This window comes from Antrostomus carolinensis, unplaced genomic scaffold, assembly GCF_000700745.2.
Source record: "Antrostomus carolinensis isolate BGI_N321 unplaced genomic scaffold, ASM70074v2 scaffold9093, whole genome shotgun sequence".
Classification (NCBI taxonomy): domain Eukaryota; kingdom Metazoa; phylum Chordata; class Aves; order Caprimulgiformes; family Caprimulgidae; genus Antrostomus; species Antrostomus carolinensis.
The window spans coordinates 2,305-17,378 of NW_010307326.1; the positions used below are offsets into that span (position 1 = coordinate 2,305).

Consider the following 15,074-nt stretch of genomic DNA (forward strand, 5'->3'; position numbering starts at 1 on the left):
GGATGATCTTTAAGGTCCCTTCCAATCCAAACCATTCTATGATTCTATGATGACAGACTTCCACAAATGAAAATATTTATGTTTAGTTGTTGATTGGGAATTAAGGATGAAAGGACTCCCAAACCTGAGCGTATTCAGGTTGGATGCAGTGACCACTGTTCAGAACCTGAGAGCTGTGCTGGAGACTCAAGCTCGTGTCGTGGAGAGCCTCTCCTTAGGGACTGGTATAGGGAAGAGGTTGTGTTTGAAACTGTGTTTTGCTGTTCTCAGGTTTTTGGGGAGTGGTGTCTGGTATCCTGCTGTGATGCTTCTAGGACAGCCACATCCTGTGCTGCACCTGTGGAATTCTCCTTGCCCTATTTAAGCTATTCCTTATGGTCAAGACCAAATTAAAGTGGTCAGTGACTTCAGGCAGTGAGTGATTCTATACTTTGCCCTAGTGAAGTGACCCTTAATTATGTTGAAAAATGTGTATTTTGAAAAACCTTGTGAGTTTGTCTGCTGCCCTGCAGATGGTAGTACTGTCTATAAATCCCTGCTGACAAGTAATGTGGGAAGTGGAACAAACTTACTTGCCAGTAAAATGTGTTCAAAGTGTGCCAAGGCTTATTTATAGTGTATTTAACACTGTCCCATGCTTCTGGAATAGTCTTGCCTCTCAACATCATGGCTTGAGGGACTCCTGTTGTGGGGATATCCCCAGAACTATTCCTAATTCTGTATTTCAAGGCTGCTCAGGGAGGTGGTGGAGTCCCCATCCCTGGTGGGATTTCACAGACGGGCAGACGAGGTGCTGAGGGACGTGGTTTAGAGGTGGAATTGGTAGTGTTGGGTTCATGGTTGGGCTCGATGATCTTTAGGGTCTTTTCCAACCACTACGATTCTGTGATTTCAGACTCTGGAAATTGGTAGGTAACCCCTGATATTCTGGCTAATGTGTCTAGTAATAAATAAGCCAAGAAATATGACAGGTAGTGTTGTTCCCAAAGTGACAGCAAGCTGCCTGGGAGTTGAGAAGCTCAAAATATTTGTGGCTGAATAGGGATCCTGAGGGTAAAGTGATCAGGACTTAAACTGCTTCACAGAAATGTTTAAGCAGAAAAAGAACCTGGAGGTAAGTGTCTGATTTTGAGAACTTGGTACGTCCTGGTGGTTGCTCAAGGCCAGTGTGTTGACAAACACGGGGAGCTCAGCTGCAGGAGCTCCTGAGGAGTCTCTCCAGAGGAAGGTGGTGTCCTTCCTCCTTGAGCCCAGTGGTCCAGGGCATGAAGCAGTTAGTAGAAGGTAGAGGAGCTTTGGCAAATCACTAAGGGTTTGGCTTTAAGCTGAGCTGCTCGGCGTGTGTAGGCACTGGAGTAGCTGGTGTAAACCGCCCGTGCCCTGCGTGGCTGTGCTTGGGCCCCGTGTTTGGAGCAGCGGCCGCAGCATCAGTGGAGAATGCACCAGTTCAGACAAAGAGATTGAGTTTCTTTCACTTGGCTCTGTCTCTTGCAGCCCTTTCTCTTTTTTGAGGATATTTCCCAGTGGGAGGTGGGTTTCCTACTGGTACTGCACATGGCTTGTCATCTGCATGGTTTTGATGTCATTGCTATTCTCAAAAAGAAAAGGAGCAAGACACATGTCCATGGCCCTCGCACTGGCCACATTTGGGTGGTGGCAGATCAGGTGTGAGTCCTGTCACACAAAAACTCGTGCCACCTGCTCTAATGGGCTGCCTGGCACTGGCAGGAATTGAAACTTCTTGTTAGGCTTATTGTTTCTCTGGTTTTTAGCCTGTTTGGCACAATTGAGGATGAAATTGTGGATTATGCTATGAGGCTGTTAGTTGCTAGGTCTGGCTGAAGGTCAGCCTTGTAACCCTGACCTCCTTAGGGCTGAACCCCAGACCTTTTCAATAGTGGGTGTACCTAAAAAATAAAAAATATATCCCATTTTGGGGAAAAAAAAAAAAAATCATGATGAGGGAGAATGCAGGTTGATCCCTCTAAAGGGCAGGTGCAAGTAGTATTATCAACTTCCCATCCACTGGGTGAAAATGAGGGGATATCTTTGGGGGATTAAGATTCCAACCATCTTCTGACATCTGAAACACTCTGACCTTCACAGAATCCCAGAGTGGCCTCGATTGGAAAAGACCTTTAAGCTCATCCAGTCCAGTCATGAACCCAACACTGACAAGTCCCCGACTAACCCATGTCCCTCAGCACTGTGTCTACACGACTCTTCAATCCCTCCAGGGATGGGGACTCCACCACTGCCCTGGGCAACCCCTTCCAATGCCTCAGAACCCTTGCAGCAAAGAAATTCTTCCTCACATCCCATCTCAACTGCCCTGGCCACAACTGGAGCCCATTTCCTCTTGTCCTGTCCCTTGGGCCTTGGTTGAACAGACCCACCCCCACCTCTCTCCACCCTCCTCCAAGGGACTTGCACAGAGCCAGAAGGTCTCCCCTCAGCCTCCTTTTCTCCAGGCTCAACACCCCCAGTTCCCTCAGCCACAAGGGAACTCAGCACACTTGTGCTCCAGACCCTTCCCCAGCTCCGTTGCCCTTCAGCACAGACCGTACCAGTTTCTTGTTCTGTGCCTGGCAATAGATGAGTTCTCATCCTGACCTCTCCTTTGGAGTCTTGAAGTAATAGTTGTGACATATTGAATAAGATCTTGTGAAATGTCTTCCGCCCTCCTCCAGCCTGAAGGTCATATTTGTAGCTGGACACTTTCTGGACCGTTCAGTGAGATGATCGCAGTGCAGCGTGTAAAGTGTTGGGCTGCAGGTAATGGAGATGAGTGATGAAATCTCTTTCAGGTTTTTAAAATCTTGACTGCTAATCCAAAAAGAGTATGAGAGGTGGACTTCTGCTTCTAGCTGATGTTCCTGGGTGTATGCAGGAAGCTGTGGCCAAAGCAGCTTTCTCAGTCACTGTGAACTGTGAGAAGTTGAAAAAAATCATTGTGGTGTCAGGTGTTGCTTTAACCAGGACAGTCGGGTGGACGGGATATGGATCTGCACTCATGGAAGTTCAGCTTTGAAGTGCTGTCCTGCTGCTCTTATCTCCATTTCTAGTGGGATTCTTTCAAGGACCTAAGGTCCTACTGAAGCCCTGTTAACATGTAACTGCTTATTTCTCCATGTCCCTCCCTCTGTCACTTCTAGAAAAGCTTTTGAGATGACTGCTGGCCTCTTTAATGTTGTTGTTTACTCCACTCTAGCTGTAGGAGCTGCTCAGACTTTAGTTTTGTCTTGAAGCAGAGCTTCCCTGTCCTTACTCGGAGTTCTGCGCAGCCCAGTATGCGGGGACAGTGTACTCCTTAGTGCTGAGTATGTGGGTGTTGATGGAGAAGGCTTTGGGTAGGTGCTCATGCTCAGTTGTGTTGTAAATAACTTACTGGGTGAAACATTTTTGGTCCTGTCAGCTTTTGAGCTGTGTAGCAGGTCTGCACTGGAGGCCAGATGCTGTACAGAGACAATATAACTTGGTCTTCTGGAGCTGGATTCTCCATTTAGATTGAGAGTGAATTTGACACAGAATGATTTTGACCAACTTTGTTGCTTCCTCTAAAAATGGAGAATAAATTCCTGTTGAAAACAGGACTGTTTTGAATTCTGTAGATGTTCGGAAAGACAAACTTCAGAGGACTTGGGTCCTGTGAGAAGCAGCCCCACAGCTCTGTGTCCTGCAGGGCAGGGCTGGTGTTTGCCAGCTCTGTCTTTGTGGGGACGTGTTCACTGTGTCAGACCAAGGGTGAAGGTTGAAATTTCTGTGGCAGTGTGGGAAACCTCTCTCTGCAATTACAGGCAGGAGCTGCTGCAGGTGTTTTTTGCTCAGTGGTTTTTACCCTGGTACACGCAGTGGTGTTCCTAGTGTGCCTTTGCTTTGGATACCTCATGGAAACAGCTCTTGAATCCCTGCTCCAGATGGAATTGTCCCGTTAACATCCTCAGGTAACAGCATTGGCAGCCTGGTGGCTTCTGTTACCCTGTGCAGATGACTCCTGTACAAATCGGAGGTGGTCTGGCAAGGTGAGTAGGAGGGTGGTTTGAAAGATGATTTATTCACACACTTTGAAACGTGTTTTTCTTCTCTTAACAGGTTTTCGATAACTATGCTGTAACAGTGATGATTGGAGGAGAGCCTTACACCCTAGGCCTCTTTGATACTGCAGGTGAGAAATCAAGTGTCACTTGATTTTTGAGAAATCTTGACAAATTGAGAATTGAGAAAACTTGACAACTGAGAAATCAGTTGTCACTGCCCAAGATGTAGTTCAGACAATGTTGAATATAAAGACATGCAGGTTGGGTTTTTTCTTTTTTTTTTTTCTTTTTTTTTTTTTAATGAAAGGGAAAAATTTTTCTTGGTTCTTCTTTCCTGACCTTTGGAGAATTGCTAAATTGAGTTTGTTTAAAAAAACCCAACCTCCCCCTACCCTCCCCCCCCAAAAAAAAACCAACCCATAAAACAAACCCAAAGGTACCAAACCACAACAAGAAAACCTTCCACTTCTTTTAGAGCTGTTTTGTTTTGTGACACTAGATGACAAGTTTCAAACTTTGGCTTCTAATCTAGGTGATACCTGAAGGATAAGTTTCTGTGTTTTTAAACAAAATTAAAGGAGAAAGTTGTGTGGAATAAAATATGTGCATTGTATGTGGTTTTTGTTTAGTAAATAGCCTATTTTTTGACCAAATGTCAAGACAGAATGACTAACATCAGAACATCTTCGGTGTTCGTATGGCATGTGTCTGCATTCTTAACATGGATGAAATCAGAATGTTGTGTGGAGTTTTGTAAACCCCTCTCACTGTGGGCTTTTTCAAAATTAAAAATAGATCTGCAAGCTTCTTTTGTTTAAAATTATTAGCCTGTATCTCCGTTTCTGGCTGGACAAATATACAGTGATTAAACAGCTACACACATCACTGCACGTGTGAAAATTGAGCAAGAAAGGGTAGAAACCGGTTCAACTGCTAGTTACCCTGTCCCCAACCCATAATAATACCAAAATGGTATGGCAGCATCTGGTATTGTAAACCCTCCTTCCAGAGAGCTTAGTTGATAAGCTGTTACCTCAAATTGTCTTGATAGAGCTTAATCATAGAATCATTAAGGTTGGAAAAGACCTCTAAGATCATTAAGTCCAACCGTCAACCTAAAACCACTGTGCCCACTAAACCATTTCCTGAAGTGCCACATCTACTTGTCTTCTAGATACCTCCAGGGGTGGGGACTCCACCGCTGCCCTGGGCAACCCCTTCCAATGCCTCAGAACCCTTGCAGCAAAGAAATTCTTCCTCACATCCCATCTCAACTGCCCTGGCCACAGCTGGAGCCCATTTCCTCTTGTCCTGTCCCTTGGCCCTTGGTTGAACAGACCCACCCCCACCTCTCTCCACCCTCCTCCAAGGGACTTGCACAGAGCCACAAGGTCTCCCCTCAGCCTCCTTTTCTCCAGGCTCAACACCCCCAGTTCCCTCAGCCACAAGGGAACTCAGCACACTTGTGCTCCAGACCCTTCCCCAGCTCCGTTGTCCTCTGACTGTTTCCAGCTGTGTTCTTACAGATGCATCATTAGTGTCTTATTTGATTAATGAAATGATCTGTGGTTTCCAATTAAACACTAGAGCTTCAATTAGCTCTTCACATTCTTCTCCCAAATGTGATTTGTTAGTTATTGCAAACTCATTAGTTGGTGGATAAGGAGTTAAGTAGAGGAGAGAGGCTCCTTCCTGGCACATGTTGTGTAGGGACCAGTGGGGACCAGTGCTCAGCTGGGTCTCACATACAGTGCGCTGGTACCTGCGTGGGTGAAAACTGTTGGGTCCTTCTCTGCCTGTTTTCCTCTGGGTTCAGGCCTCTGGAAACGGTTGTACGTGTAGATATGTGTGTCCACGTACTGTCTGTGAACATGAGAGCAAGAATCCACCTCGTCATCCTGAAAACTCACCAGGTGGCTTTAGTGCACGTAGGTGACTCTACGCACTTGTGAATATAAAGACTTTCCTTTTGGAGCTGGGCTTCTGAACTGGGAGGCTTTTGTGTTTTAAAGGCCACCTGCTTTTTGCTAAAGAGTAGCCAGTTATATAACTTAACAACAGATAAAACCCTTATTACTGACTATCAAATTTCAAAAAAAGTCTTTGTTTTGAATCTGTACTATGAAGACAGAGCTTTTTGGAGGAATCTGTTAAGATATTTTGGTCAGTGCTTAGCTCCTCTGCGTGCAGCCAAGCGTGATATCTGTAACACTCTGTCTAGACCTTCACCTTCAAACTGTAGATCTTCCTCCACTGAGATGTCCCAGGTGTTGAGTCACAGAATCTCAGAATTGCCTGGATTGGAAAAGACCTTTAAGATCATCGAGTCCAGTCATGAACCCAACACTGACAAGTCCCCGACTAACCCACGTCCCTCAGCACTATGTCTACACGACTGTTCGATCTCTCAGAGGTCTTTGTCCTGGAGATGAGAGGGCATCTGTTGAATTTGGAGGCATTTTGAACAAGTGTTTCTGATTCAGCTGCCAGCAAGTGCAGCAGCAGTGTCTTTAGTGCCAGTTTTGCTTTCTAAAAACAGAATTGAACGGGAGGAGATTTAAGAACGAGCTTGGGCAGAGTCAGGCTGGTGGGTCAGTGCTTATGGACCCAAAGGGAAGAGCCTGGCTTCCTCTGAAGCACGGCCCGTGCTGGGACTTTGATGTGTTTTTAGGGGCGTGCTGCTGGGTGGCCTGAGCCCACTCTCGCCTGTGACAGCAGTGTTCTCCCTGCGTGGAGGTCACTTCGTCTAGTGTCACAAGCAGAATGTTCTAGTGAACAAAACTGCCTTTTTTTTTTTTCTCTCTCTCCAAACTGCAGGATTTTTGCAGGGTGGTGAAATTTGATGGCATAATATTTTGGACTAGGTGTAGACATTCTCATCTATAACTGGATCCACTTTCTGCAGCTTTTCGTTATAATTGAGGAAAGTCTTATCTGAGGTCTGAGGGCGTTTGATCTAAAAATTCATTAGAGCGTAGACCTATCAGACTTCCCAGCTCTCCCGTGACTTTAAGCAGCTCATTGTTACACAGCAGCTGAAATGAATTCTGCATTTAAAAACTAGGATCTTTGAATGTTTGGGTTCAGGGCATGTGTATTTGCTTAAGAGTTAGGATTGATCGCAGCAACGCTGTTGTGCTGGAATATGCACTCTAACCACGTGTCAGGGGCACTGTTTCATTGTCTGGGTCTAATACAGTGTTAATTTTCTCCTCTTCTAGGTCAGGAAGACTATGATAGATTACGACCCCTCAGCTATCCACAGACAGATGTATTTCTGGTCTGTTTTTCAGTGGTGTCTCCTTCTTCATTTGAAAATGTGAAAGAAAAGGTCGGTTGAACTCTGCCTAAAAAGGGAGCTGCTGCACTGATTTCAGAAATATGTCTGGAGTTCAACTTGGTGGTTAGTAACAAACATTGTGTCTTCTCTGTCTTTAGTGGGTACCTGAAATTACTCACCACTGTCCAAAGACACCTTTCCTGCTTGTTGGGACCCAAATTGATCTAAGAGATGATCCCTCAACAATTGAGAAACTTGCCAAGAACAAGCAGAAGCCCATAACTCCAGAGACTGCTGAAAAACTGGCCCGGGACCTGAAGGCTGTCAAATACGTGGAATGCTCTGCACTTACGCAGGTGAGGGTTGGGCTTTGACCATTTTTGCTTGCTTCTGTTCTATACCTTTTTTTCAGTTACCTGGAAAAACAGCTCAATATGAACGTGGAAGGGTATAAGCTCTGTTTCTGCTGTTGACGCTGTAGCTTTCTCTTTGTCCCGTTGTTCTAAGGCACGAGGAATTGGCAGTGGTACAAAGAAAACCACCCTGTGAAGATTAGGTGTAGCGTAGAGGGGTGATGGGGGAGGATGTGCTTGCTCTGTTTGCTTTTGTGTTGGAGGAAAATAGCTATTGAATACTTAGAAGGTGTGTTACAGCCAGTAAGTGAGTTAGGACACAGAATGCAGCTCATTGCTGAGGAGAGCAAGCAAGGAAAAAAAACTCTCAGAAGAGTCAGTTCTGGTACTTTTGAGACTGGAAACGTTCATCCTTGTGAGAGCTTCTTCCTGTGCAGTTGGTGGTGAGCTATGTTTCCTGTGGCCTCCTTAAGATGGAAACAGAAAACAACAATGAAATTGTTCTTAAGACATAAACGTGATGATGTTGTGTCAATTAACTTGTGAACATGAGTCTAAAGCCAACTAAAATAGCTGATTTGAGGCCAGAAAACCTGATTATCCTTTCCCTTTAAGTCAGGAATACCAGGGTGGGGTAGATGGGAGCCATGGGCTAGCTGGCATGTTGCCTTGGCTTTGATTGCCCTGGTAGCTTAATCTTGCATGCCTACTCTTGTAGAATTGAATACATCTGTTTTATAATTTCCTTAATGATATTCTGTGAAGAATTTGTCCCTACCTGACGTACATGGAACTAGGGTTGCACAGTATCTAGTCCCTCACTCTTTTCAGTTTTGTTGTGTTCTTCTCTAGTATCTCGAGCACAAAGCTTTATTGCTTAACTCCACGAAGCCTGATGTTCTCCTTATCTTGCACCTTTTGCCCAGATTGCGCGTTGACTCTTCCATCTGGGATCCTGAGGCTCTTTTTTTTGTAACAAAGCTTTGCCTGAGTGTTCGCTGAGAAGGAGGAGGCTTTTGATGGGATTGTGCAGGACACTGGCACTGGAGGTGCTGTGGTGAGACACACTGCAGTTCATCCTGGGAATCCCTGATCACAAGGTGGTCTCGGCTGTGCTTCCTCCCTGCCCACACGCAAGCTCAGGGTTATTTGTGCTCAAGCTTTAATTCTCTTAGATCCGTTTGGTCCTGAAATACCATTTTAGATGGTGTCTGGCACATCCTCAACGCTGCTGCTAACTAGGCTGTAGAACCTGCTAGTTGGTTAAATACACACCAGGACTTTGTCCTGTATCGCTCACTGAGACCCCTTCCTCTCTAGTGCTGAATTTGCCTTGTTTAGTCTGCTCAAATTGCATGGAAGCACTTAGAATTACCAGAATAAGAGTTGATATTACTAAAAATGTCCGTGTTAATCCATTCCTTTTATTTCCAGATAGACTAAACTGCATCTATTGCAGAAAACAGCTTTATGCACTTGGAAGCTCAGCCTGAATTTCTTCCAGAGCACCAGTGCTTGTCTGCCCTTTGGTTTTAGGAATCAAGAGTAACCTGGGAGGAGGGTTCAGAAGCCTTCTCACCTGGAAGACTAGTGGGTTTGCATCTGCTCTATTCTTCTTCTTTCATTTCTTGTTGACTGATCCCACAAAGGACCTTTTTCCTCAGTCTGTCAGTAATAGCTGCCAAACAGAAATGCAGATTATCTGCGGAGGGGTGTTTGAAGTTCCTGGCAGGGATCTACCTGGCAGCTTGCTAAGCACAGGAGGCGGCTGGCTTTCCTAGCCAGGAGGGTTGTTTTCCTACCTGCCAGGCAGTAGGAGCTGAGTTAAACTGAAGCTGAACTCAGCTGGGTGGTTCAGTCTCTTTCACAGAATCCCAGAATTGACTTGATTGGAAAAGCCCTTTAAGCTCATCAAGTCCAACCATGAACCCAACACTGACAAGTCCCCGACTCACCCATGTCCCTCAGCACTGTGTCTACAGGACTCTTCAATCCCTCCAGGGATGGGGACTCCACCACTGCCCTGGGCAACCCCTTCCAATGCCTCAGAACCCTTGCAGCAAAGAAATTCTTCCTCACATCCCATCTCAACTGCCCTGGCCACAACTGGAGCCCATTTCCTCTTGTCCTGTCCCTTGGGCCTTGGTTGAACAGACCCACCCCCACCTCTCTCCACCCTCCTTTCAGAGAGTTGGACAGAGCCAGAAGGTCTCCCCTCAGCCTCCTTTACCTTGGCTTCCATCTACACAGCTCACCTCAGCAATTGAGGGTGGATTTTTCCTTTCCAACTAATTTACAAATGACTGACACTATAGCAGCAAGTAATCATAAAATTGTGGAGCCAGAGCATATTTTTTTTTTCCTGGGGAGAAGAATTTTCTTGTCTGTGTGGAAGAGTTGATGATGTTCTCGAAGTACTAGGTGAGTTGTAAGTGGCTGAATTTCTGAGTCTGTTCTGTAAAGACAGAGTATCTTCTCCTCCCTGAGTTTGGATGGCTCTACAACACTGAGGAGTCAGTTCTATCCCCGCTTTCCTCAGGTTGTGGAATCTGTTTTTGTGATGAAGACACTTTCAATGTCTGTCTTCACCTTTTCTCTACAGAATAGTACCCAACCCACTGTACAGAGTGGGTAACCCTTTGCTATAAGGGTGACTGACAAACATTACAACTAAAATGGTTGTTACTTCTGTTAAAACTTTGCGGTTAAATATCTGAAGGGACCTTCTGAAGCTCAGTGCTAGTACCTAACACAAGGGAGGACTTTGAATTTTGTTCCTTTTTTCCTCTTGAGCCGTGTGCCAGTGGTATCAAACACAGCTCCCTTCAGGTGGTTACTCTTGTATCATCCAAACTTTTAACCTCAGTCCCATTTTCACCTCAATTTTGCTCCTGTCCTGTTTTTCACTCCTCTTCCCTTATTCCAGTTTTTTGCTAGGTCCTTCGAAACAAATCCCAAATTCTGATCTCTTAAATTAATTTCTCCTCTGCAATAGGAAAACAAAAAGAGGAGTCCCCACGTAGGAAAATGAAGGGAGCATGTTTTCTTGACTCTTGCCCTGCCTGGGTCCTTAGTCTGACAGTACATAATTAAGTTTATAGTCCAGCCTAATTCTCGCAGAGAATGATAATTTAATTAGTACTCAGACTTCACATAGGCATTATTTATTTGAAGTCTCTTAGCTCTTTTGTCAGCCTGGGTTCCAACTCGTTAAAAAAAAAAAAAGTTGCTGAGGAGGAAATACAGAGGGATTGTACGTGGTAATTTCTTTAACTTTGTTCTTTCAAGTATAATCTTGCATGTAACATAATGGATTTAAATGCTTCCAGATGGAATTGCCTTAGAGATTTCCCATGGATGTGCTTCAGTAAAACAATATTAAAGACCTTCCAAAAGGGATATATCCAGTCTAACCTGTGAGGGAGAAACCAGTTACATCTGAATGATTTAAAAGAAAAAGAAAAAAAATCTTAATTTTGCAAACAATGCAATTGTTTACAAGAATTAAGTGAAGCTTTTCTGTTGGTCTTTGGCTGGGATAAAGCAGTTTTTTCTGAATTTCTGAAGGTCACACTCGTGACAGTAGATTTAGGCGAGTCCAGTTAGCATCAACCGAGCCAGGTTTCACTGCTGGTGTGCGTGTGTGACTTGGCAGAGCTGCGTGGGAGTGGGACCACGCTCCCGTGTTCCCCTTGTGCTCACAGCAAACGCGACGCGCGCTTCCCGCTGCGGTGTCGTCCCTGCAGAACTCCTGCCAGTCAGTTGTGTGTCTGCTTGACTGGTGTTGGATCTCGGTTATTTCAATCCTAACACCGTTTCTGTCATCCTGTGATTGGAGTGGTTATACTCGCTGTGGTAACTCAACTGAATAACTGAAATGCACCGTTTCCACGCTGGCTGCCCACGTGGAAATAGCAGCACTGGTAAGATATTGCATTGCGTCTTCAAGGACTGATAGTCAGTGTCTGAAGATGATGATGGCTTACCAGAGAGGTCCTGCTTTGATCCCAGGTGCTGTTTTCCCAGCCATCTGGAGATGTTCAGTTATTCAGGGGCTGAATTCACAAAGCAGAGGAGTGGTTGGTCCCTGTTGCTCTGGACTGGCTGCCACTGGGATAGTTGGGAGCAGTAAGTCCGTGTGTCTGAGGTGTTTGCTTATCCACAGTGGGCGTCTAAAAAAAGGTTTGCTTGACCTTTTGGATCCCTGTGGTGGGACAGGCTGCTCTCCACTGTGTTTATTCCCCTGTAAAGTCCCCAAGTGTATCTTCAGCAGTTCAGTGGAAACCAGCATCTTCTGTGCAGCCCCTCCTACCCCTGTGGTCAGTGCCTCTGCCCTTCTGGTCGATCATTTTCTCTAATTTGGTGTGTCATATGTTCTGCCTGTCTCTGACATTGACTTCGGGGTCATCTGAATGAGATTTCCTCCTGGGATCTACTTTGGTTTTTTTTTTTGCAAAGTAAATCTGTTTACTGCCTCTGTGAATTCAGCCTGGTCTGTCCTGAATGCTCTTTGTATCTGCTTGTTTTTCTCTAATCCTCTAACCTGGCTGCTGTTTTTTCTCCTCCCCTCTGTCTTGTAGAGAGGTCTGAAGAATGTGTTTGATGAGGCTATCCTAGCTGCCCTCGAGCCTCCGGAAACTCAGCCCAAAAGGAAGTGCTGTATATTCTAAACTTTCTCCTTCCCCTCTTGCTGCTGCTTCCTCTGTCCCACTACTGTAGAAACCTGGTTTAAAAAAAAAAAAAAAAAAAAAAGCAAACCTTCAACAAACCACCTTGATTGAAAGCTGTTGTGTCTGCTTACCATCTTAGAGCAACCTCTGTATTAGCTCTTGGACTGAAAACAATACTTGAGATCTTTAGTAAAACATTGTGACCGTGGAACACAAACTGGACTCGCTTAACTCTCTGCTGCTTGGGTTGCCAGATGTGGGTAGCTTTATAATTCAGGCTGTTGTGGGAAAGGATCTGGTTACATCATTATTTAAAGAAAGATCAAAAGAGTTAAGACATGATGTTTGATCTTCCTGAATCCCAACTGGAAGAAACAATTAATGGGTTTTTGTTTTGTTTTTTTTTTTTTCAATTTCTACTTGTGACTCTTGTTAACTGTATTTGCATGACAAAAGTACATGAAACGGTGATCTGCAAGTTACTGCTGTAATGTGAAGAGTTTTCTGGTTCTCCTTTGTGCAGTGAGATGTTCTTCTGTTGCTATTGCTTTGGCTGTCTGTGCTGTAGTGGAGTATTTGTGAGTCCTCGGGGCGGGGGAAGGAAATATCAATGTACTTGCTACTGCTTTATGAACTGTTAAAATTCTTGTTTTCACTAACATTGTGGACCTCTTCATTTCAATAATAGATCCTTAAAGTCTGTTACTGTAAGATGTAAAGCTGCTTCTTACTCTCATGCTTCTGATTTTTATTGTTTTAAGGAGAAAACATCAATTGTAGCTTGTCTTTAAATTTAAAAATTAAAACTTTGCGATTGTTTGTATAAATGACTGATGCTTTATTCCGATTTGCACTTCCTGGCTTCACTTCACACTTAACGCAATGTACAGTAACCCGCTTCGTCCTCCTCCCATCCTGACTTCTCTGGTACCATGCACAGCTTCTGGGCTCTACCTGGCTGTTTCTAACCGTTAGGTGTTTGGGGTTGGAGCCTGGCGGGAGCGTGGACCACGCCGATGGATGGTTGCATGCTTTGCCTTGTCTCTTCTCTCCCCGACACACGGGTGTCTGCGCTGCTCTACCCACCGTGCTCCCAACCGAGCTCTTCCATTTGAATGCATCACTTTCTGCTTTGTCATTAGCATGTGAAACGTGTTAGTAGCCAACTAATCATAAATATTGCCTTCAGGAAATGACTCTGTGTGTTTTGCCTCTTGTGATGAATACTGATCTGGTCTCAAAACTCACGTTCCTGTTGGGAAAAATCAGAAGCAACAGCTTCAAATTCCCAGCGACGCAGCTCGGCCAGAGCCGAACTGAGCACAGGAGGCTCTGGGAGTTGTAGATGCCAAACCTCGATGTGTCATTAGAGGGGTTTGTCTGCTACTTGGCCTTTTGTGGGTTTTTCTTCTGTGAAAACTCAAAAAATGAGACTGCCCCTTTCTCTCTTTACCCCTTTTCAGAAAGGCCTAAAGAATGTATTTGACGAAGCGATATTGGCTGCCCTGGAGCCTCCGGAGCCGAAGAAGACTCGCAGGTGTGTGCTGCTATGAACGTCCCTCCAGAGCCCCTTCTGCAAAGCTGGTGTTTGATGTCATACTAAAAGCAATGTTTAAATCAAACTAAAGATACAAATTTTAAAATTTGTTTTCGCAATAATGACAAATGCCCTGCACTCCCATCTCCCCCACACGATCCCTGTGTGAGATGAGAATGTTAGTGTTTATTCCCCAGTGCCCCCTCAATTCAGTTAAACTAGTTAATTTTGAGTAATTATGTATTATCAGAAAACACTGATCAGTACTAGTTTTTTATTTTGTTTACCGTTTCTAATTTTTTTCCCTTTGTTTAAAATCCAGGCATGCTTGTGATGACTTTTTCTGTAACAGACTAATTCTAGGCTGTTTTACTGAAGCCTTGTCCCTTACGCCAGTCTGGCAAGACTTGGTTCTGGTTTCAAGAACTTCTAGGGCTGTTCTGCAGCCAGCCAGCAGCCTGGGTGTGAGCAGACTTTAGTACTAAAGACAAAGACAAGAAAGTAAAATGTCCCAAGCTGGTGCTCCTCTAAGGAGGAGTGTAGAAAATGTATCTGCATCTCCTCTGAAGTTGCCTTGTATCTCTTCCCCTGGCTTTCCACTGTGCAGGTCATAAATTTCTACCCCATCCTCTAAGTTATGAAGCCTTAGGAATAGGAGAATCCTTTTCTCTGGATGCACCATCAGACTTGAAACTAGCTTGCCAGTCTCTTCTTTAATCTTGACATCATAAGCTTTTGTCATGTGATGAAGAAATAACTGCACCTCTTAAAGCATGCCCAACTGATTCAGTTGGCTTTTAACAAATCCATCTTCTGCCAATCCTTAATTCTTAGAGAAACACCTAACCATGACCAGCATGGACACTGCTGTTGGGACACTCTGAAAGGACCCGGTGTGTATTAAGATGAGTTTTGGAGCTGGCCCTGGTGGTGCATCTCTTACTGGATGGCTTGGCCTCCTTCAGGGAGGGGTGGGAATAGACCTGTGTCAGGAGGAAGAAACCCAAGAGAGGGTTTTCTAGTGTTTAGTTCGGCACCATATAGGGACCAGTTAAGGGAATCCCCTTTTTCTCCATTTTGCTCCTAAGTAAACTCAGACCTGTAAGATGGGCTCCAGCCCGCTGAGGATTGCGTGCAGGGTCTTTACGCAGACTGACTGCAGTGTTGTAGGGATTTTACCAAAAATATATTTTGGCT

At 44.9% G+C, this 15,074-nt stretch overlaps 1 protein-coding gene across 1 annotated transcript; it reads left to right on the plus strand.

The window, feature by feature from the left end:
• The first annotated feature begins 4,093 nt into the window (after positions 1-4,093).
• On the plus strand, positions 4,094-14,813 carry CDC42 (cell division cycle 42). The gene is made up of 4 exons (XM_010165387.2): positions 4,094-4,165; positions 7,259-7,368; positions 7,476-7,673; positions 13,804-14,813. Exons 1-4 carry the CDS (start codon positions 4,120-4,122, stop codon positions 13,891-13,893), a joined length of 444 nt encoding a protein of 147 aa, XP_010163689.2. The 5' UTR covers positions 4,094-4,119; the 3' UTR covers positions 13,894-14,813.
• The last annotated feature ends 261 nt before the right edge of the window (positions 14,814-15,074 follow it).